We start from the raw sequence: 24,325 nt of genomic DNA, 5'->3' as shown, positions 1-24,325 counted from the left end.
CCTTTTTCTTTGGAAGCTGAAAAGCTAAAGGTTTGAGACATTTTGCAGTCCATATTGAAGAGGAAAATTTGTACAGTGGAACTCCTTAACTCAGAAATACATTGATGTTTATGAGAATTTAAACTCCATTAGCAATTGTACTGTAGGAACTGACTTGACCTGAATGACTGTATTACTGCACCATTCTATATTGGTTACCAATATATTAACACCTGTTCTATGGGACCAAAACATAAGTTTTGAGGTTAAGCTATGTTTTTAACATGGAAGATGTAACAAACTTATCATTTTCAAACACTAAATATGAAATGATGCTTGAAATTGGCAGATTTTAGTTTATTTTGGGTTTTTATTTTTTGTCTCCTCTCCACACTAAAAATCCAAATTTTCACATACACTGTGTACAAAAGCCATAGTACGTTATTTTCCTAAGGATTGTTTTTGGTTTGAGGTGTTTCATTGTCCTCCATTTTTATCACTTCCCTTCTTGCCAGGTCTAGAGGGTATCCACACTCCGCACTCTTGGCAGCAACAGGAAGGTTTCCATCACTGTGCACCACCATATCTGTGGAGCACATCTCAGACTCTGAAGCAGATATCTGGGTGGGGCTGTCCTCCTTCTTGACAGAGGCAACAGTCCTATTTTTACAAAACAAGGGAAAACATATCGCAAGCCCACATTAAGAGAGGCGCACAGAAAGGTATACTGGGTTTAAAATTAATTTTAATTAACAGTGGATTTTCACTGCATGAAAAGTATGAAGTGATTTATTATAATGTTTATAGAAGGTATGATGACAATTCTGACAACATTTCCTGTAGATGCAGAGGCAAAAACAAGAGGGACAGACTCACATGCCATGTCGGAGAACATGGCGTTCCCACTCAGCGCTGTGGGTAAAAGTGCGGCCGCAAAATTCGCAGGAAATGCGTCTCCCATCAGAGCCAGACATCCTGCTACTTGGCGATGTGGGTGCATCTGAGGATCAAATGTGTCAACATCAGGCACAGGAAGGAGACTGTTTGGCATATGCAGAAGAGGTAGTGCGATCACTACTCCAACCTGGCTCAGGCTGCTCAGTCTCCTCTACATCCTCACTGCCATGACCCTCCTCCTCTTCCTCAAGGTCTCCTTCCTCCTCAGCACTGCTTAAGCTACTGGGCTTCTCTCTCATGGCCTCTAGCTGATCAAGATTAACGCGTCCAACTAACTCGAAGTTTCGGATCACCTGCAAGAAAGAATGCATACATCACTAAGACAAAAAAACCCATTTACATTTACTTAAGGAGAATCTCTCACACAAAGCAAGCACAATACTACTAGCATATAACAAAAACATAAATAAGCAAACATAAGCTGTCAATTCCACCATGACTTTCAAAGTTCTTTTATCAATTATTTTCAAAAAGGAAACATTCCAGCATTGCTTATAACTATTTATAATATTAGGCTACAATAATCCATAAAAGCCCCCCATGAGCACTGTGGATTGCATCAAAGAAAAACATCAGTACAAAGAAGGATTTTCCATCTCATTAATAACTTTGGTTCTAATACAAAATACCACACAGTGAGAACTCTTAAAACATTCCATTTTTTGAGGGAACATTTAATTACACACACACATTTTCTGAACTGCTTGTCCCATACGGGGTCGCGGGAAACCGGGGTGCGACACACCCAGGACGGGATGCCAGTCCGTCGCAAGGCACCCCAAGCGGGACTCGAAACCCAGACCCACCGAAGAGCAGGACCCGGTCCAACCCACTGCGCCACCGTGCCCTCCATTTAATTACATTAAATGTTCAAAATTCATATACAATGCACAGAAAACTATTCTTACATTTCACTGAGTTTCATAGAAGAAGAAAAAAAAAATCAACCTCTCACTAGTAATAACCATTCAATACACAGTGAAATGGTTGGCACAGCGAGTGGCGCTGCTGTCTCACAGCGCCTGGGTGGTGCAAAAGGATGTGGGTTTGATTCCTGCTCAGTCTGTGTGGAGTTCACATGTTCTCCCCATGTCTTCGTGGGCTCCTGTTTCATCCCACAGTCCAAAGTCATGCTGTTCCATAGTGTGCAAGTGTCACAGAGAGTGTGTTCCATTGATATATGGATGAGTGACCCATTGTAAACAGTGTATCTAGCAGTGTAAGTCACCTTGGTGGATAAGATGTGTGGGCTGAAAACACTAGAGTTCATTAGAAGCTGCTTTGGAGAAAAGTATCCATTAAATAAATGTAAAATTCATAAAAAAAAGTAGTATTGTTACCCAAGGTTGTGTAGAGGGGTATAATGGTTTTGTGCCAATTGACGAGACAACAAATAGGGTGCAGAAACAAGAGGGTGTGGTTTAATGCTCTGGTGAAAGGGCGGTCAAAGTATACAAAAAGAGAGCCAACAAGCAAATTTTACAAAAGTGACAGATTACAAAGGGTAATCAAAAAACAAAGAAAATGCCAAACTAAACTAACCCTTGTTGTGTAGCAACTAACTCTTACCCGGAAACAAAAAGGGGTCAAAACCCAAAACAGTCTTCCGCCACCTTCCTAACCACATGATTTCTACACTATCTAAAGAAAATGAAACAAGTGTACAAGCAGTATAAAGGTGATATAAAAAGAAAGAAACCAAAATATCAAAGCACCAACAAGAAGGTAAAGACCAAGAACACTACCAATATCACAATGGAACAATTTGTTTATCCATAAGCAAGCTCTTCAAGGTCTTCCAGGAAGTGCCTTTTCAGTATCTAGGATGTCTTTCCTTTGATGACATGTATGGCCTCAGACATCATGTCTGAAAACCAAAGCTAAGTTTCGTCAGAAGAACCATATACCAAATGTGAAGCATTTTGATTTGGGGCTGCTTTTCTGCCTCAAGGCCTGGTCATCATAGTCAACCATGAATTCCACCTTGTATCAGAGTACTCGAGGAAAATGTAAGGCCATCTGTCAAAAAGCTGAAACTGAACTGTAAGTGGACCTTGCAACAAGTTATTGACCAAAGCACTCAAGCAAAGCCATAAAAGAATGGCTGTAAAAGAAATGGAGGGCTATGGAACAGCCAAGCCAAGCCCAGATCTTAACCCTACAGAAATGTTGTGGGGGACTTGAAGCAGGCAATACATGCAAGAAAGCCCTTAAACACCACACAGTTGAAGGTATGATGTAAAGAGAACTGTGAAAAATTTCTCCCAAGTTTATTTAGGACACTAATACAGGGACAGCTGGTAGTGCAGTAAGAACTACTGCCCTTGGTCCCAAAGGTTCGATTCCCACCATTGGCTGTAGTACCGTTGAGCAAAGGACTTGCCCTAAATTGCTCCAGTAATTACAAATGGGTATATGTATAAATGGGTAAATAATTGTAAATACAACTGTAATTGTAAATACCCTAATGCTGTAAGTTGCTTTGGAGAAATGCATCAGCTAAATGAATAAATGAAAATTATTGACAATAACAAGAAAACCCTACAAGAAATTATTTTTGCCAAAGGGGGCAACACCAGCTATTGAAGCTAGGGGGTGTACTTATTTCTTTCCCATAGCAGGCAACTTTGTTTGACTTCTGTATAGTTGAGTGCAAAGAACGATTTTAATTTCGATTTGTTAAATTAGAAAACCTTTATCAGGATAGGTGAAATGGAGATCTAATATCCACACATGCAATTAAGCTGGGAGGGGAAACAGCTTTTCATGCAGGTATACTTTTTCACAACTCATTTTTTATTTTAACAAAATAAGTTTCTGCTTAGTGTTAATAATTATCCTACATTATTGTCATTTGATCTTATTTTCCTCTAAATGGTGTTGCTGTGGTAAGTTTTAAAAAAAGCCAGCCTAAAATTCTATTTGTTCCAGATCTACAAACGTTTGTATAATTTTCATACAGTTAAGATATTCTGCTAAAATTCTGAGTTTTTGTTAATTTGTCTGAATCCAACAAATGAAACAATCCTTTTTCTACTCTAAAGCAAATTCTGAAAGGTGTTAGAAGAGAGACTGACAGACAGGTGACATAAGTGGGGTGACTAAGGCAATGCACCTTGTGCTTGTCTCGCAGGTGTGCCTCCAGGTCCAGGCGCTGCCTGCTGTCATAGTAGCACAACTGACACGTGTAGGGCTTTCGCTCGCCATGCTCACACACGTGCAGCTGCAGGGCCTCATCGTTGGAGCAGCTGAAGGTGCACTCGTGACAGCGGAAAACCACACCCTGCAGGTGGCAGGACGGCGAAGAGTGGCTGACCTCCAGCGGTACTATCCGCTCATCTGGGGCAACAAGGGAGGGAGACGAAAGAAGGTGAGGAGAGAGGTAATCTGGGATTTGCATTTTTCATAGTTCATTCTAAAGCTGTGTGTAAAAACTTGTTTAACCTGGGCACTGACAAGGTGAGGGGAACATACAGCTCAGCTGTTACAGAATGTTGCATTTTTGTGTTTGACAATGATCAATTTTAATTATATCTGGAATTGTATTAAGCCCAAATACTTTTTAAAACCAGTACATGGTTCATAATTTAATATTGTGATATTGACAGCATTTTAACATGTCCTTTATATCCCCTCTCTAACAAAAGGTACTTCAGAATGATTTTTTTTTTTACCAATTACACATTTGTAAATATGAATAGTATTACTACAAGTGTCAAATTGGGTGTGAAATACTAATATGAACAGTATTACTATGAGTGCCAAATCAGCAGAGTTAATTTGCCCTACGGTAATCTCACTAATATTTTCATGTGTAATATAGCAACTGCTATTTTTAACAGGTTGTTGAGATTTTATTCTAAGGCTGATAAACCAAAGGGTATGAGATTGAGACTGGTTTTGCCTGAGGGAAAACTATAGTTTAATGTTAGCTCAGAAAACATTCACAGTGCAATTCTGTCCGATAGGTCAATACATTAGGGTGTCTGCGGTTGTGAAAAATGACAGGCTGCTCTCATTTATGTTAGATGCAATCAATCCATTAATGGATGTTTCCACAAAATCCAAAAATGGGTTTCTAGGAGGACAAGTCATGATCATTTAAATAGTCTCAAAGTCACTCAAATATGAACATCCATACAACCAAGTATGGCAAATAAAATCCACATCACAAAGAGGTAATTGTAATCTTTCAGAATAAATGAACAAACTAACTGTGCTATGAGATGTACGTTGCTTTGGAGAAAAGCGTCTGCTAAATGAATAAAGGTAACTCAGCAAATTCCATCTATACAGACTTTTCATCTGGATCATTGGCTAAGATGATGCTAATATTTGCTTCTTGCCCCAAGTTTACTTATGAACATCTACCCTTTGTGCTCAAACTAGCTTTGTTTAGGATACAGCTTTACGTAACAGTCTGGACACTGCACGTCACTTAATCCCAAAGGGGAAAGAATTTAACAACATCTGTATGGTAAATAAAAACATCTTTTCACAAATTTTAATCCACAATTACATGATTGATTTAATAAACTTCCATTGGATTCATTAATGATGAATTATGGCCTTAAACAGACTCTTAAAAGCTCTCATTATGTGGTACCTACTATTAACAATCATGAATTTGTGAAAGCAGTTGACTTCAACTTAATGGCGTGACTTGTACAAGGAAGTGAAGGGCTATAAAAAATCTATATGCTTTTTGCTTCTAATTTTAATTGTCAGAAATATAATTAAGACATAGTGAGATAGATAAATCTTTGATAGGGCTGCTCATAAACTGGTCAGATCTATAAAGCAGAACACAAAGTTTATCACTACTTTGCACCTGCAGACAGTTTTAGGTGACACTGCATAATGAGTCCATAGGAGTGCACCAGTATACATTTACTAAATCAAAAATGATCAACGTCAAAACATTGTCTGAAGGAATTGTTTCCTACGAAATCAACACAAAAGTCCGAAGTACAGAAAATAGGTAAACCAAAAACTTTGTAAAATGTCTCTTGGACTAAACTTTTTGGCCATAATCACATAACTTGCATTTGGTGAAAAAGGTGTGGCACTTGAAAAGAAAACTTTGCCTACTCAGAAACATGGTACACACACGCATGCACGCACGCACAGAAACCGCTTGTCCCGAGTGGGGTCATGGCGAGCCAGAGCCTAACCCGGCAACACGGGGCACAAGGCTGGAGGGGGAGGGGACACACCCAGGACAGGACGCCAGTCCACCACAAGCATCACGAGTGGGACTCAAACCCCAGACCCACCAGAGAGCAGGCACAGGCCAAACCCGCTGCACCACCGGACACCCCGGTGGCAGATACATAAACTATATTTTATATATAAAATCTCTCTCTCTCTCTCTCTCTCTCTCTCTCTCTCTCTCTCTCTCTACCACCATTTTTTAGAGTATGCAAGGTTTTCTTTTCAAGTGTCACTTTTTTTCATCGAATGCAGGTTATGTGATATATAATTTCTTTTGGACTTGTGTCACGGAGTAGAACTGGAAACATTTTGTATGGGAGGGGAAAAAAACTCAATTATAAACTAAATACAAACAAATCATGAAAAGGTTGAGTGAAGAAATTTAAGCCATGAAGAAGCTGACTATGTCAGCAAGACAGATCCAAAATATACCTGAAAATCAGATTACAGGGAATTTTGGAATGATTTTCACAGTCCCCAGATTAATACAAATAAAAGTCTTTGGGGCTATTACAAACATGCAGTTTATACAAGCAGGTCAAACAATATTACTGAACTGGAAGAGTTCTGCAAGTTTATTAAAAATTTATATGTGGGGACTGGGTAAGAACAAAGACTTAGCCAGCTACATGAAATGTTTACATTACTGCCACTTGTTAAAAGATGCCTTTATACATTGTGTTCCAAAATCAGATAATCTGGCAAAATTTAGAAAGCCATCCATCAAAATGAGAAACAAAATTGTTTCAAACTCAGACTTAGCATACAGAACTCATATTCTATCTGGTTGTGACTAAGGACTGACCACTGTGTAGGACGATATGGTCTATCATATTGCTCTTGTGTTCAGTATGATAGGGGCAGAGCGGGCAGTGCAGCTCTTGAGGATTGTCCTCATGAACCGTGGTGTGTCCAGCTTCCACATGTACAATCAACGTTGACCTAGAACACAGAATATGGAACATGACCAAGGCATTGGGATTGTACAGGGGGACAAAAGGAGGACATGAGCTTTCAGAGTCATAAGCAGATGCGTAATCTACAAAAGAATATGCATTTAAAATTTATTAAAACCAGTTAAGCATAACCAAAATGCAATGCAAAATCTCAAAATCCATGACTTCCACATGTTACAAGAAAACTGATAACGTAAAACAGCTAATTAAGTTCCTTTGGACAAAACTGGCTGCTCATTAACTACACAATAATAGCAGGAGAAGCAATAGGTAAACATTCAAGAAGAGGACACTCACTTGTGGCATGTAAAAAAGGAGCAGTCCTTGCACTTGAAGAGCTTCTTGCCACCATGGCGATCCCTGTAATGCCTGCGCAGGCTTTGCATGTATCCCGAGCTAAAGTCGCAAAACTCACAAGTGAGGACCCCATCAAGCCGGGGCTCCATTCCCAATGAGAGAGGTGGGCTGGAGGTAGCCTGATTGTGGGATCCCAGCTGATGGTGACTGAGCTGCTGCTGGACATCTGGGAGTTCCAAATATGTAGGTTCTGCAGGATGGTGGAAGAGGCACATGAAAAGAGAAAGAAAAAAAAAAAAAACCCAATTCTCTACTGAGCTTTTTGCCACCTCTGTGCTATGAATACGTTAACCCACAGTTGAAATGTGAAGTACTTTAAATGTCTTTTTAATGTGTAATATTCATCCATTATGTACATTTATATTTATTCATTTAGCTGACACTTTTCTCCAAAGTGACTTACAATGTTAAGGTTATGGGCAGTTGGTGGCATAGGGGTTAGAGCTGCTGCCTTTGGACCTAAAGGTTGCAGGTTTAATTCCCACCACCAGCTATAGTACCCTTGAGCAAAATACTTACCCTGAATTACTCAGCTGTATAAATGAGTAAATAGTTGTAATTACCTTAACAGTAAGTTGCTTTGGAGAAAAGCATCTGCTAAACGAATAAATGTATCTCCATTGTAAATTGCTCTGGAAAAAGCATGACATACTGAAGCAGATTATGCAAAATGAAGTGAAACCAGCAAAAGCTGCCTAAATTTCATGTCAAGAGTATATTCTATTTTCCTAAATACAATCCAAGTCTCAAAGACACAGCTATGTCCAGTATCTCTATCTTTAATAAAAGACTGATTTTACAGAAAGACTTCTGTGTAGCATAAGAAATGCATCTCCATTCCTTACCCTCACAGCCAAAATGCTTTGAAGGCCTACTAATACTGCTTCTGAATGAAATTCTGATGAAAAGCATTTACCCTGAGATTCAGGAACAGGGAGAGGCTGGTCACTGTTCTGGGTTAGTCTGGTGTTGCGGAGGGCAGCGTGGGTAGCAGCGCGAAGTTTGGGAAGGGTGAGGGTCTCCCCATGAGCCTTTAGAGAGTGCTCCTTTAGTTGGCTGATGGTCATCGTGGAGAAGGGGCAGGACAAGCATTTGTACGTGTTCTCACCTAATACAATACCAGGGAAATTGATCAATCAGTATTAGCCTTTTGTAAAAAGATATAAAATAATCTGATAAATTTTTTACGCCGAAGCAAATTCTAAAACAGGGACATAACTCATTCTGTACGCAAATAAAAGACATCTTTGATTAATCACTGTTTCAACTCAGTGCCTTGACCCTTACTGAAAGATTTAAGAGCATATACGTCTCACCCCATTATAAAGACTGTCAATTGTTACCTTGACCTTTTTCAGTCCATAAGTGAAACATCTCCTAATGTATGAACTGTGAAGAATATCTCTTAACACACCCAATTTTAGTAATTTGCTACATCAACAGCAACCCCTGAAACCGCAATAACAAGAAATACTACTTTGATAAGTAGAAGGTTCTTTATAAAACTTAGAATAATGTTATTTATGATTAGGTATATTCTGGGTCATTTGAGTGAATTTGTGTTGGCTTGAAAACCAACAAATTTTTAATATAAATAATGGGAACAGTTACTTTGCTATCTGGACCCCTGACATTGAGTTTCAGGAAACAACCAATATGAATGTTCTGATACTGAGAAAATGACATTGTAAACACCAAAATGCATTCCATATTAACAAACTACATTCACATGATTACTCAATATGGAAAAAAGTCATTTTAGCACATTTGTATAAACATTTGCAAGCATAACAAAATTCTAGCAAGCCAACCACCCAAGTTCAAGGCCATGTTCTGTTCTTAAACATCACAAAGAAATACAAAAGCATAATTAAAATTTCTTTAACTCAATAGAAATTTATGCAACTGTTGAATGAACTTCTAAACTTGGCAGTAATATAACATCTATGTAATCTAACTTTCTACACTAGAAAGGATCCATAAATTGCAACTAAATTTTTAAATGACCGTCACATACTACTGCTACAATCAAATTTTAATTTTAGAAAGGTTTTTTGGCTTTGGACCATCTTTACCTCCATGTGTTTTGTGCAGGTGGTTCTTCAGTCGGCTCAGGTAAGCAGACTTGAAAGGGCACAGCTTGCAGCGGAAAGGCTTGTGGTGACCGTGGTGGGACTGAATGTGCCGATCCAAGCTGCAGCAACACAACCATTTGATGTGCATTAGAGACAGGCAGTTGTTTGCAGTTTTTCTCCGTTGCAAGCCTTTCTCAATGACACAGCAACCTCTATGGCCCCAGATGATGGCTTTTAAAAACAAAAGTGAAATAGCCCCAAGGATTATATCTTGATGGACAATGTGCAGTGATGCTATCTCTCAAGACATTCTGCTATGCATTTCTACCAGCTGCTCCACATTATATTAGGGTTTTCTCTGGAGAAAAAGTGTGTTTAACCACACACTCTTGGGAAGCATAAGGACATCTCCATTTTGTATTAGAGCACATGGCACAGTTCAACTGAAGGAACTGTATGAATGAGCTTCTGTTGAACAAGGCAAACTTCCATGTCTTTTAATCATTTGCTATATTAACATTTGGAAATATAAAATGTTAAGAAGGGATGGCACAGTGGCGCTGCAGGTTGAGTTGCTGTCTCACAGTATCTGGGCTGTTCGGACGTACAGTAGATTTAAATGGAGCCCAGTCTGTGTGGAGTATGTATATTCTCCTAATGTCTGTGTGGGTTCTGCTGGGTGCTCCAGTTTCCTCCCACAGTCCAAAGACATATATTTTAGGTTAATTGGTGACTCAAGATTGTCTATACTGCATGAGCAAATGTGTATGTTTGGCTACTCTGCAGTGGACTGGCATCACATCTGATGTCCCACTAAAAGTGATACCAAAACATAATCCTAATGTCAGACAGCACCACAGAAGATTAAAGGTCAACTTGGAAGGAGTCAAAGACAAAGGTCAACAGAGAAGACTGAAGGCAGGAGTAGTCTTACTTGTGCCTGAAGGGGGATGCAAACTGGCAGTACTGGCAGCTGTACTTGTCATCACGTGAGAACAGTGCTGTGGCAGAGTGGCTCCTCTCATGGGAGCGGAGGCCCTGTGTAGACATGAACACGCGCCCACATTGGCTGCAGGAGTGAGTACTCCCAAGCCTCGGCCTTCCCTCTGCTACTCCCCCAGGTTCCTGACCCGAGCCCACAGGAGCTGCCGCCACATTGGGAGAGGGGATATGGACAGGAGCAACTGCTATACTTGTCTCCACAAGGCCTGGATCCTTGCCTGCCCCGTTGGCCACATTCAAGTTCATCACACTCTCCCCTGGGATGGTCAGAGTGTCTTCTATTAATTCCTGCTAAAAGAGGGAAAATAAGACTTGGTGAAAATTCTTGTCTCACTGGCTAAGGACCACCAGCCAATGAAAACCTACACAACGTATTGCAAATACAATGACAAACTTCACACACATTTATGATCTGGATTAGTGATAATTACAAGTGTGAGAGTAGGCCTTATTTGTATCTCGCTGCATTATAACATTAAAAAGTCAATTAAAAAAACCCTTAAACTGTGCCTTGGGACAAATTCACCATCAAGTAGACCTGTGAAAACTTTCCCTTTTTAACACATTTGCAGACATAGTATTATAGATAGCAGAATTTAATTTAAATCAGTACATTAAGATGGTTAAATGAAACAAGTAATAGAAAGCTACTCTTGTTAAATGTTTTAACGAGTATAATTAATTGCACTTATTTTATCATCTCAGATGAATTAAAATTTGCATCAGGTACACCAAAACAGATGCAAATGATTGGGGGGGGGGTGTAGTTTGAATATCCCAGCTTTACATATAGCTAAGTGCAATAGTTTTGTCTTAATTATATAGGTGAGTGGAAACACAATCATGCCAAGATCAACAGAACTCTCAGAGGCACTCAGACGAAGGACTGTTGATGCCCATGTGTCTGGGAGGGGTTACAAAGCAATTTCAAAGGATTTTCAAGTAAATAATTCCACAGTATGATGGATTATCTACAAATGGAGAAAATTCCAGATCACTGGCAATCTACCAAGACCAGGCCGCCCCACCAAATTCAGCCCACACACTAATCAAAAGATGCTCCAAAAAAACAAGTCTAAGAAACCCTAGTCAAAGAATCTGCATGCATCTTTCTGAAATCACTATCTATATGCATGTATCAACTGTAAGAAAGAAGTTGAACACATGGTCTACATAGGTGGTCAGTAAGGAAAACAATTTTGAACTCAAGAGAACATGCATGCACGATCAAAGTTAATATGAACTTCTTGAACAGTGCATTTTGCACAGTCGAGCTAACGGTGGAATTATTTAGCCACAATGCCAGACAGCACGTTTAGTACAGACCAAAAATTACCTTCAAATTGAAGAATGTCATACCACCTATGAAGCATGGTAACATGAGCATTACAGTTTGAAGCTTTGCTACATCAAATCCTGGGCAGCTTTATTTAGCGGACACCTTTGTACTCACAATGCTATAACTGAGTTGATCATGAATTCCACAATGCACTAGAGAATACTTGAGCAAATCGTGAGGGCATCTGTCAAAAAAGCTGAAACTGAACAAAAAAAATGAATGTTGTAACAGGACAAGTGATCCCAAACACTCTAGCAATTGCGTAAAAAGATGATCCATGTCCACTGATTTTGTTTGTTGTTAACAGCATGTACATGTTCGTCAACCTGGTGCAAGTGCCTGTTACAAATTGCTATGGATTGACTTTGACCCCATCAGCACTCAGCAGTTGTACCTTTTCCAGCAATGCTAGTATTTTGACCTGGGGTTCGAAGGTGACCATGCTGGTACTCAGTACTAGATTGCATTACTGACATGCTCTAGTGAACGATGAAAGCTTGCATGCACACTATGAGGAGCAATGAAATACGAAGTGTTGAAAAATTTGAAAATTCCAATGCATTAGGTTCCAATTGATTTTTGACCCTAGCAGTGCTCCCAGAGTTAGAGTAGTCAGTTTTGAGGGTTTAATTCCTCAAATAAGCGCATATTTATACATACATATCACAACCTCCCACTTGGAAATTGAGAGAATTTTAAAAAAAGACTAAGAATTCCTAACAGCAACCACATACTTCCAGTCTAGATCACAGCAGTCCAACTCATTTGCTGGCAGGCTGTGGTTAAATAGGCTTCATTTGAATTAAATCAATTATTTTGATACCAGGGGAGCGCGGTGGTGCAGTGGGTTGGACCGGGTCCTGCTCTCTGGTGGGTCTGGGGTTCGGGTCCCGCTTGGGGTGCCTTGCGATGGACTGGCGTCCCGTCCTGGGTGTGTCCCCTCCCCCTCCAGCTTTACGCCCTGTGTAGCCGGGTTAGGCTCCGGCTCCCTGTGACCCCGTATGGGACAAGCGGTTCAGACAGAGTGTGTGTGTGTGTGTGTGTGTGTGTGTGTGTGTGTGTATATTTTGATACCTGACATAAAAAGATGGCAGCCATTTTGTTGTGCATTCAGTTCTGTACAACTACAACAGATATGCATCTGGCTAATGAAATTCTGCATTTAAATCATTTACATTAATATTCATTTGGCAGACACTGCTCTCCAAGCAACATACAACTCAAGATAATACATTGTTTACACAACACGAATCTCAAGTTCGGCATTGTCCGGAGCCTATCTCAGGAAGCACGAGACTTAAGCCAGAGTACACCCTGGATAGGACGCCAGTCCATTGCAGGGCAATTTCACACATACACTTGGTGACCAGTTCACTAGAGACATGTGTTTGGCAATAGGAAAAGAGAGAACCTGGACGAAACCTCCCCCAAACACAATAAGAACATACAAAAATCTACACAGACGGCTAGATTTCAACCAAAATCCATGAGCCACCAGTGCTACCCACTGCACCATCATGCAACAAAATAAACAGTCAGTTAATCCATTTGAAGTTCTGTATGCTGAAGACAAGACAAAAATCCTCTATCTTTTCAGAATACATACAAACAAAACCAGTGAAGATCAGCAAATGACTGTATAAAACTCCTGTCTCTGTCTACGAGAACAGGCTTGCATTCCACAAATACTAGCTTCCATTTCAGCTGACACACTAACTGCTTTGGCCAGCATCTCTGTGTCTGGCCCCTGGCCCCCTCAGTGGAATACTAATGCTGAAATGGTAACCCACTGCCCCCAAAGCTATGGTTTTTTCCTCCCATACATAAGGACTACCTCACTCTTTCTCTCAAGAGAACTTAATGGATGACAGAGTAGGGCCCCTTTTGCCATAAACAAACCTTAGAAAAGAATACCAGCCTCTATAAAACAGACCTTTCCACAGAGAGCATTTCTAAAAGCCTGCAGTCAATAGTCAGATTATAACTAGAGTGGGGGATAGTGGCTTAGTTCATTCTCTGATGTAAGAAAAAGGGAAGTGAGAAATCCAAGAAAGCAATATTAGAGTTGAGCTTGGTTACAGAAATAAATTTCAATTAAACCAATATTGCTGTGATGTAATTCACTTTCTATGCTTTTAGTTCATTGTTATTTGTGGCTTACTAATCCAAGCAACCAGAAAAACTCAGATACAGACAGGCACCCTTCAAAGAGAAGCCAAGTGCAGGCCACCAAAGCTTGCAATATATTAAGAGAAGTCAACTTGACAAATGGAGAGCTACAGAACCCATCACAGTTATCAGGAGTCAATCGACAAAAAAAAAAAAAAAAAAAAAAAAAAAAAAAAAAAAAGAGTAGGCAGTTGTACAACACAGCCATTGAGTAATGAAATCGTTTTGGAAAATGGTGACAAAATATAAGCTTCATGTCTTATCTTAGTAACTCAAATTTGTGTCACAGAAATCCACTTGCATTTTGAAAGGTCATCCAAAACTGCCCGCCTGCTGTGACACCAGAAGTTATAAAGGGTACTCGCATTAAATCCACAGGGCATCATGTCTCACCAACCGTGGTAAACAGATCTTACGTCAGCTCAGTCCCAAGCTTACCTTCATGTGCCCTGCCTTGACCTCTCCATACTGAACATGCTTCCTCAGGTGATTGCAAATGGCTCTCAAAGTCGGGTGAACCTCTACACAGAAGTTACACCTGTAGCCAATCGGGACTTTGTGTGATTCATTGTTGATCTATGGGAATAAAGAGGAAAAAAAGGGGGATTTTGTGGAATGTCTTTGTTTAGGGTACAATATGTTTTAGAAAAAGGTGACTTGAAGTTTTCTAGTTTAAATGCCAAGTAAGGTCCTCTTTTAGTACCCTCGACCAAGGTGTTTAACCTGAATATATAATGAAAAGCATCTAACCTTATAAATACATGAAACTAAGTTGCTTTACCAGAGTTTTATAATGCAAAAGATAAATTTATTAAACAATATCAGTGCTTTCCCTGTAGCACAAGCTAGTTAATGTTAATATGTGATAATACAAAAATTAACCTACCGCAGACTTTGACCACAAAAATTTAAGTAATGCCACTGTCATAAAACTTACAAATTCTAATAACAGCATACCAGAGGATATGACACTGAAGTGAATAGCAAAATTTGGTGTGTCCATTTGAGGACATTGTAAATTGAAATATTATTATAAATACTGTTTTTAAGAAATTCTTTACTTTGTAAAATGAATATTGCCAATTTTACCGGTTCTGAAAAGTCATACCATATTCTCTCCACTCATCCTGATGGGGTACATATATAAGATTTTAAGTCTCATATCCAGCCACCAAATCAATAAATTTTAACTTTTTTACATTTATTTATTTAGCAGATGCTTTTCTCCAAAGAAACTTCCAACAAACTCTATGTAGTGTTATCAGCCCACACACCTTATTCACCAAGGTGACTTACACTAGGTCACTTTGCTTATGGTATAGCAGGCCTCAGCCAGTCATTTTTAGAGAAACTTCAGGTTTGTTTGTTTGTTTGTTTGTTTGTTCGAGCGAACGAACGAACGAACGAACAAGCGAGCGAGCGAGCACTCGCTCGCTCGCTCGCTCGCTCGCTCTCTCTCTCTCTCTCTCTCTCTCTCTCAAGCTGGAAGCCATACATCTTCTCTTACACTGATGACTGCACCTGGTAAAGGCTCATTAAGAAGAAATGAGCACCAGGTGTGGCCCATTAACCCAATTTGAGGACTTCATTTCTAAAAAAGTGAGAAGGAAAAGGTGGATTTTAAATGTCAACAGTATTGTTAGATTTACATGTGTTTCTAACACCCAACCAGAACTCACCCCTTGGCTTTTTTTGAAAATTTTTAAAAAAAAATACTTTTTCCTTTAGTGTAGTAATTCATCTGATAGACTGTGGAATACAATGTGAGAAAAAAAGTAAAACTATGATGTCTACCTATCCTCTCCTCATGTTCCATAACTACTTAATGTCTAGACATTTTGCTTTTTCAAAAGTATTCCAATTTGTACAACAAACAGTGATGGCCAAAATCAGGCAAAATTTTAAACGAGTGGCTTGGAATCCATACTTTATTTACAGAGAATTTCCAGCCTCAGGCCCGTGTTAAATGTTACTTTTGGGAGAATCTTTTCCCTCTTTCAGTATTAGCCTGGTACACTGTACAATGTTGAATTAATTAATCAGCAAATTACTGATCAATTACATTTGTGGGGAAAGCTACCAGCATACAGCTATAGCAAAAGCCCACGAGGGTAACACTGTGCTAAAAGTGATGAATTTGTAGAGACAGACTATCCATGAAATGGATCACAAAGTAAAATACACACACACACACACACACACACACACACACACACACACACACACACACACAGAAACTGCTTGTCCCAAGCAGGGTTGCAGCAAACCGGAGCCTAACCCGGCAACACAAGGCGTAAGGCTGGAGGGCGGGGACACACACCCTGGACGGGATGCCAATGCGTCGCAAGGCACCCCAAGCGGGACTCAAACCCCAGACCTGCCAGGGAGCAGGACCCGCTCAAAACCCGGTTCGCCACCATGCCCCCCTCTTAAAGTAAAATATTATAAATGTATTTTTGAATAAATAAACAAACTCTAGAAAAGGTTAAGGTGTTTATAATTTTCTATAACTAAAGTAGTAATTTAATTTGACAATGCAAAATCTTTTTAATAGGTCAACTGCACTGTAGAGTAAAGACAAAGATGGGAGGGGACTTAAAAGATCACCAAAATATGTTTTATTTTTTGAGAATAATTTGCTCTTCCATCATTTTATTTACTTTACATAAACCTAGGAGGTCCCAAGTAGCCAAGCTATTTAATGTGAGCAAATTATCTGCTTTTCTGACTCAACTGCAGTGTACTAAACACAGGACTAAGGAGACATATCTCACAATACTATGTATTTACCAGAAAAATACTTTCTGGGAGCTTGTTTGGATTTGCTGTTTTATCTTTGTCTTAACACAAACTGAATATTAAGACTATTAAGACTATGCAGTTAAATATATGCAATAATTTATCCAGAAAATGTTAATTTCTGCTTAAAATGTTTATATGTTCAGCTTGCTATACTGCAACCCCTATCAAGACAAGCAGATGTAAACTGAAGTGAACTGTACTGAAATGATGTTCACATGCATTATTATTATAAAATATATGTTTTGTGTTAAGTATTACAGTTTTTATATTTCAAGGTTATCGGATAAAAATGGTAAATTTTTACTTGGAGTCCCATTGATCACTGACGATTATGATACTGTAATGACTTATTTGTAGCATTAAGGAATGTACCATTGTCAAAGAAACGTAAATTTAAACTGAATAAAATGTAGGAATAGAAGATGAAACCACTTTTACTAATGAATTGGATTATTCAGCTGATGGTGAATGTTTTCTTTCTGTAGGCCTACTAAACCATTGTCCTCCCTTCTTTCTGGTGTGGAACAGGCTTAATGAGTTACCTTTTACCTTGCTAAGTTCACAGGGATTCCAATATAAATGTAATAGATTTTCAATCTTACTAACACAGTAATTCTTACATAGCACCTTACGTATGTGGTTGTTAACACTGTTAGTCCCTTTGGATAAATGAGTTTTGCCAAATAATATCTTAACAGAACCATGCTGTATTTTATCTGGAATGAGCACATTTTATTTCTAGTTAGTACATATAAATACTCATGGTGTCATTTCATCAAGATGGACATAATAAAAATCATCTGGTTTGCTCCTTAAATTACAATGCTGCAGACTCATATACAGTAGGTAACATTGACTCATTGAACAATTAAATTAACACTGGCAAATTTTCTCATTGCTTAATCATAGCAAGGTTAGATGATCTTCCTTTTAGCACACTTGCCCTAATGCTGATGTGAGCATACTGCAACTGTCTCTACACGCCAATAACAATCCTTGCTGTGATCAACTTGGTAGCTCCTGAACTCTATGTGGAAATTAGTCATTAAGAATTATTTGTGGAGTTACTAGGTAACTTCCCAGCTAAGGAAACATTATTTGTTAAGAAATAAAAAATTTTTATAGGGAAATATGCAAAGTGGCTTGCTTGCAAAAAAATTTGTATACTTTTCAGATACACACACACACTTTCTGAACCGCTTGTCCCATACAGGGTTGCGGGGAGACAGAGCCTAACCCAGCAACACAGGGCGTAAGGCTGGAGGGGGAGGGGACACACCCAGGACGGGATGCCAGTCCGTCGCAAGGCACCCCAAGCGGGACTCGAACCCTAGACCCACTGGAGAGCAGGACCCGGTCCAACCCATTGTGCCACCGTGCCCCCCACTTTTCAGATAATTTGTTATTTTTTTTTTTATTTTTGAATTCCAGTGTATTGCTGATAAGTGAGATTTTATAAAAACTAAAATTCAGATTTTACAGTTCAGGGTTTCAGGCATTATATAAAATGACCAAATTGTGACTTGGCACATTTTATGAAGTGCACTTTTAGCTAAGCATTTTTTGCAAAGGAGAAGGTTAGAGTATTGCATTAGTATTTTCATCTTTTGTTCACTATTTCACTTTCTTAAAAGTTACTTTTTTATTTGTACTTTGAGTAAGAGAACACAACACACATTGCTGCCCCCCACAAAGCTAAATGATAGGAGTTGTATCTGCAACTCCAAACAACAATCTAAAGTGCTAATGACAAAATGCAATCTGCATATGATATACATATGTGGAATGCTAATAGTGTGCAACAATGAATACAGAAATTGTGTAATTTTTTAAAAACACCAACCTTCTCCACCTTGGCCTCTAGGTGCTCTGGTGCATTAGGCTTACTTAAAAGCTGCCTTATTCTCTCCTCTCGTATGACCCTCTTCTGGAACTCTTCATTGTGATTAGTCAGATGGGTGCTGAGTTCTTGAAGGGCAAGGAATTTGAGCTCACAGTGGGAACATTCATAGCATTCTGTCCCCTCCTCCTGTGTAGGACCAAGAAGGGTGGTGAAGTCCCGCTTGAATTTCTGGCTGTGATAGTCTGTGTAGTGCATGCAGAGCAGTTCTGCTGTGTTGAAAGACAGCTTGAAACATTTTAAACACTTGAATGGCAGCCATTCCATATCCCCCTCCACCTCTTCCTCCAACTTCTCCTCAGTATGGTTCTCCTTCTCCACAGGAATTTGTTTCTCTGGCTCCTGGGCAAAGACTACAGTAAAGTAGCGCCCAAGCTTGCTGGAGTGCTGTCTTTTAGGAAATACCCCAGGATGTCTCTTAATGTAATGTGAGATAATGCTCTTCTTGCTGAATGTTTGGAAAGTACAAATAGAACATTTCCTCCTTTCCACAGCCAGTCTCAGCTCCTCACTCAGTATAGGTCCACTGGCCTGAGAGGAAACAGGTACCACCACTTTGTTTGGCTTTTCACCAAAGGTTTTAGAGGCTGCCAAGCAATGTGTATAGTATGCATCAATGTCATGTCGCTTCTGGTAGTGTGCTGCCAAACCTTTACGAATAGGATTTGTGTAGGAACAGAGCGCACACTTGAAGACATTGTTCTTTCCTTCAGGCTGAGCCCGAACATTATTGTGTTTGATGCGATAATGGCGAGCAATACCTTTCCTAGTGGAGCAGAAGTATTTGCAAAGCTGACACTTGAACACAGCATGTTTTTCTCCTTTGTCAATGGGAAATTCAGCAAGTGCCAGCTGAAAGTCAGTAATGTCTTGTACTTCATCTACACTGGTGCTGCTGCACTCAGCAACAGTATCATCTTTATTGATATTTACAAGGGAAGGGGCAAACATATCTGAAGCTGGCTGATTGTGATACTTTTCATAATGAATTTTCAGTTTTTCTAAAGTTCCGTGAGTGTAGGGACACATCTTGCACCTGTAAGCACCATATCCTTGTCTCTGAGATTTGGACTTCTCTTCCCCTTCATTAATATCAATAACTTGCTCAATGTCATCAGCAAAATCCTCAGCAGTAACTTTGACCAGTGGATGCCTCTTTTGGTAGTGAGTAAGCACACCATGTATCCGAGAATTCACGTATGGACAATGCCGACACTTATAAACTGAACCAGGATTGATGTCTGCTTCTTGTGCAAAGTCAGCAGCCTTGACTTTCATGCCTGGGTGTTTTTTGCCATAGTGAGTTAACAGTCCATGAAGGCTGTTATATTCAGAAAGACAAACAGTGCATTGGTATGGATTATTTGAAATGGAAGTACTGGCAAAGGACAGCTGAGGGACAACTTCTGCAGACTGTCCTGTAATGTCGAATGACTCCTCATCATGCACAAGATGATTGTTGTTATATGGACTGGATCCAGTGACTGGCCCTTTGTCAGTAGGACTCCTCATTTGCTCTGCTGTTTGGTTACCTCTTATAATGTCCAGGAGCACAGAATCATTTCCTTTGATGACCCAGGGATGCACAGCTTGGTAGTGGTTAGTGATATCCCAGATGGAACAAGCCTCAAAGGCACAATCTCTGCACTGGTAGAGTTTAGAGTCCAAATTTTCCACTTGCTGGGAGGAAGTAGCATTTGGACCAGCCCACAACTTGCTGGCCATATATGTATAGTCAACGTTGTGCTCTGGGTGACGTCTTTGGTAATGCATAAGCAGCCCGCTTGGTTCAGCATGGGAATAGATGCACCATTCACAGTGATATCCAGCCTCTAAAATGCCATCTTCATAAGCCCAGTGTAAAATGGTCATAGCTGTGGCCTTGACAGTAGGGTGATCCTTCTTAAGATGCTTCTTCAAAGCATACACATATGGAGAGGTGTAAGAACAGTGTCTGCATTTTAAGGATCGAAGTGCCTTAGTTTTGTCCAAATCATATGTAGAGGGTATTCCAGACATGTTTCCAGACTGAACCATTTGAGCCCGTTCTCGCTGGCTTCGGACAACAGCAGTATGCTTGCGAACCAAGTCAGCATTGGCTTTTACATCTTTGTGCTTTTTTTGATAGTGAATCAACACACCTTTAACTGTGCGGTTTCCATAGTCACAATGTTGGCAGAAGAAAAGCATTTCTACCTCCCCTTTGTCTCCTCCAGGACCAGGGTAGGAAGCACTGGACACATCTATTCCATTGCTGAACTGGTTTAAAAACTGCTTCGGTGGTGCAATTTGTAACTCGTCCATGAGTTTCATTAAGCCAGGGGAAGGAGGGGCATGCTTGATATATTTGGCAGTCACTTTTATTTCCGGATGCCTCTTTTGGTAATGTACGAGAACACCCACCACAGAGCGGTTGCTGTAGACACAGTGTTTGCAGTAGTAAATTTCTTCATCGACTTCAAAAGGAACCAGACTTGAGTTCTTTGAGATATTAGGTACATTTAGACCATAAGATTTATTAGTTGAAGTCTGACACCTATCCATGGAGATCAGCCTCATGGTTTTTTGAATACGGAAGTAAGAAGCTTTTTGCTCTGGGTGCTTCTTTTGATAGTGAACTAATACAGAGTGCACATTAGGACTAGCAAAAGAGCAGATGTCACAGTCATAGACCACAATACTGTTATCCATTGTTTCTTTAAGACCTTCTGCTTCTGTGTTCGACTCCTGCATCTTTGAGAGGCTTCTGTGAACAGGACTAGATTGGACTGATGACGTATATACACTGGTTGAAGTACAAAAGCTTTTGGGGCCCGAGTTTAAAATTTCTCTCAGAGTTTGTGATTCAGCACCTTTCTGAGACTGTTCAACCACATAACTGGAGAAGATCATGGCATTATTTATTTTCACTGTTGGATGCATTCTTTGGTAATGAGGCATCAAGCTCCGAACATTCGGACTGGTATATGAGCAAAAACGGCACCTGTACACTAAATCAGACTGATTGAAGTTGAGAACATTTATGGCCTCAGGGTGATGATCCATGTAGTGTTGATTAAGTTCATCAAAGTTTGTGTATTCAACATAGCATTCCAAGCAACGGAAGACAGCACTTTGATCCTCTGGATCAAGAATATACCTAAAGCTAAACTTAATATATGGGTGCATTCTCTGATAATGAGTGCTCACACTGCGGGCAGACTTGTTATGGTATTCACAGTGTTTGCAGTAAAACAGCATTCCAGCATCTTCACTGTAATCAAGATTATCCTGGAAAGCATCTCTGCTGTCTTGGCTACCTCTGTCTTGAAGAGTTTTTGATTCTGTAGAAACACCAATATCATTCTCATTTTCCTCATCATCTGAGATAATAACTTGGGCTGGAATGTGTCTTGAACTAAATTTTGACTGAAGGCTGTGTTTCCTTGGTGCCATTATGCTGTCCCTTTGAGAATCCACCGATTCATTCATATATATTTTTTGCTTTTGGTAGTGGTTTCCCTGTTCAGTTTGAGCACTTTCTGTCCCTTCACACACACCTGTTTCAGCATTGTTCTCATCCTCCTCTTCACCATCATAAATTTCCTCCAAGTTGATTACTGTGTCCTCTAGCTGCTTGCTTTGACAGATCCTGCTTTGAAGGTTATTGGCAATTTCATCTATTCTTGTCCTTTTCTTAGCTGGTGAAAGATCCAAAGGAAGATCATTAATGGACTTCCTTGCACTTTTGTTTACTGAGTGCTTTTTGGATGAAAATCCTAAAATTGATGTCTGAGTTTTTTGTACAAAGTTTGAAGAGTTGTTTGTTTCTGATTCAGAGTCCTGCTGCTCATTCAATGATGCTTCAAGATTTGATGTGTGCATGTTGTCACAATAAGAGTGCTTGTGTTGTTGGTGGACACGGAGGCCTTTCAGTGTAGTTGTGGAAAATGTGCAGAGAGTGCACCGGTGAGGATTCTGTTGGTTGACTTCATTTCCCGTGTTTTTGCCATTAATTTTTGTGATGACACTTTCTCCATTAACTGGTTCTGATACTTCTTGTTGAACATCAGGGCTTTCATTTTGTAAGTCTACATGGTCCCAGTCTGGTGATCCTTCTATGTGAAATTGCTTGTGAGTACCTAATTTGAGAAGACTTGTGCAAATGAATGGGCATTCGTCACATTTGTACACAGTTGTCTTGCCAGATAAGTGTATGTTTTCAATGTGACGAGATATGCTCCGCCGATGCATGGTGAGAAATGAACAAAAAGGACACTGGAACCTGTTCATATACCTCCTGAATGGTATTCCTTTTGTTTCCAGCATTTTATTATCTTCTTCAGACAGAAGGAGTTTTGCAGAATCTTCATTCAGTACAGAGCTTGTGGTATTTGCATCATCCAAGTCCACAAGTTCATCATCTGAGCTACTTTGGGAATCATTTACTGTGATGTTTGTGTCTATGTCCATATCAGAATTTGATATGTCTGACATTACAAATGTTGATCTTTCAGATAAAACTGATGATGCTGTACTGTTTGGTACTTTAGATTTAGCCTGTGAATACTGATAACATGAAATTTTGTTGGTTTGCCCAGAAGTGAGATTGAGTACAGTATTTCCAGAAGCTCCTCTGTTCACTGAAGAATTTTCATTTCCATTTAGGCTATCTGATAAGATGTTGGAATTGGTGGTGCTTCTAGGTGAGGATGGTGAGTCAGACCTTAAGGAACCAGCACTTTCCCCTTCCTCTTGATGCTGGTGAACTGCTGACATTATTTTCACCATATTGCGATGTTTCTTCATCATGTGATCGCACCACCGTTCTCGACGGAAGGTTTGGTAAGAACACCATTCACAGGAAAAGTTTCCACGGGACTTTGTCAAAGGTTTAACCATTGATTCCAAAACACTACGGTCAACCACTTCCCCAGGTAGGTCACTGCAGAGTTCTTCAGATGGCATTTCACTAGAGCAAGACTCTGTAACATTCTCAGGTGGAGATGCTGAAGAGCTGAGCATGCTGCCTTTGTGATACATCTTCTGGTGTTTTAGAATCCTGGCTCGACGTGGAGATTTATACGTGCAATACTGGCAAGAAAACACTTTTCCAAAACCATCGTGCATAGGGATTCTGTAATTTGACTGCTTGGAAGTCTGGGAGCCAGGTGAACATCTATCACTAAGTGAAGTACCACCTAAGATGCCATGCACTTTCCTGGTATGTTCATTTAGGAGAGCCTTTGATCTGAAATAGCGAACACAGAACTTGCACTGGAAAAAATGGTTTGCAGGCTTGGTCAGCATATTTGCTGATAGAGTGTATTTAATTTGGTTTGAGTCTGAAAAGTGCCCAGAGTCAAAGGAATGTTGGCCTAATGAAACAAAAAGAAAAAAAATCACTATAAGTACAATAAAATAACTTTCAGGACATTTCTTTACTGTACTCTATGACATGAAATATGAACTCAAAAATTAGGCAATTGGTCAGATTAATAATGACTTAGTTTAAAGTTTGTCAAATAATAATGAAACTGTATCAGTCCATAAGGTTTTTATACATGTACCAATGGCAGGAGATAATTAAAAGCAC

The 24,325-nt window shown here is 39.7% G+C and overlaps 1 protein-coding gene across 4 annotated transcripts in view; it reads right to left on the bottom strand.

The window, feature by feature from the left end:
- Positions 1-352: 352 nt before the first annotated feature.
- Positions 353-24,325, bottom strand: part of znf462 (zinc finger protein 462) — a 45,564-nt gene continuing 21,591 nt past the window's right edge. For 2 of the 4 annotated variants that reach the window (XM_018754475.1, XM_018754483.1), the window contains exons 3-13: positions 18,694-24,107; positions 14,487-14,624; positions 10,473-10,831; positions 9,539-9,657; positions 8,380-8,571; positions 7,404-7,653; positions 6,956-7,092; positions 4,052-4,275; positions 1,064-1,229; positions 856-979; positions 353-639 (exon numbers count right to left, since the gene is read on the bottom strand). In XM_018754475.1, coding sequence (XP_018609991.1) covers positions 429-639; positions 856-979; positions 1,064-1,229; positions 4,052-4,275; positions 6,956-7,092; positions 7,404-7,653; positions 8,380-8,571; positions 9,539-9,657; positions 10,473-10,831; positions 14,487-14,624; positions 18,694-24,107 — 7,334 coding nt within the window. In that variant the 3' untranslated portion in view covers positions 353-428. Of the gene's footprint in view, positions 640-855; positions 980-1,063; positions 1,230-4,051; positions 4,276-6,955; positions 7,093-7,403; positions 7,654-8,379; positions 8,572-9,538; positions 9,658-9,688; positions 9,770-10,472; positions 10,832-14,486; positions 14,625-18,693; positions 24,108-24,325 lie in introns of those variants that run through there. The other 2 variants (XM_018754491.1, XM_018754497.1) reach the window with 2 other exon arrangements.

This window comes from Scleropages formosus, chromosome 6 (genome assembly GCF_900964775.1).
Source record: "Scleropages formosus chromosome 6, fSclFor1.1, whole genome shotgun sequence".
Taxonomy (NCBI): Eukaryota; Metazoa; Chordata; class Actinopteri; order Osteoglossiformes; family Osteoglossidae; genus Scleropages; species Scleropages formosus.
The sequence above is the reverse complement of the archived record's forward strand: the minus strand, read 5'-3'. Positions and strand labels throughout refer to the sequence as shown.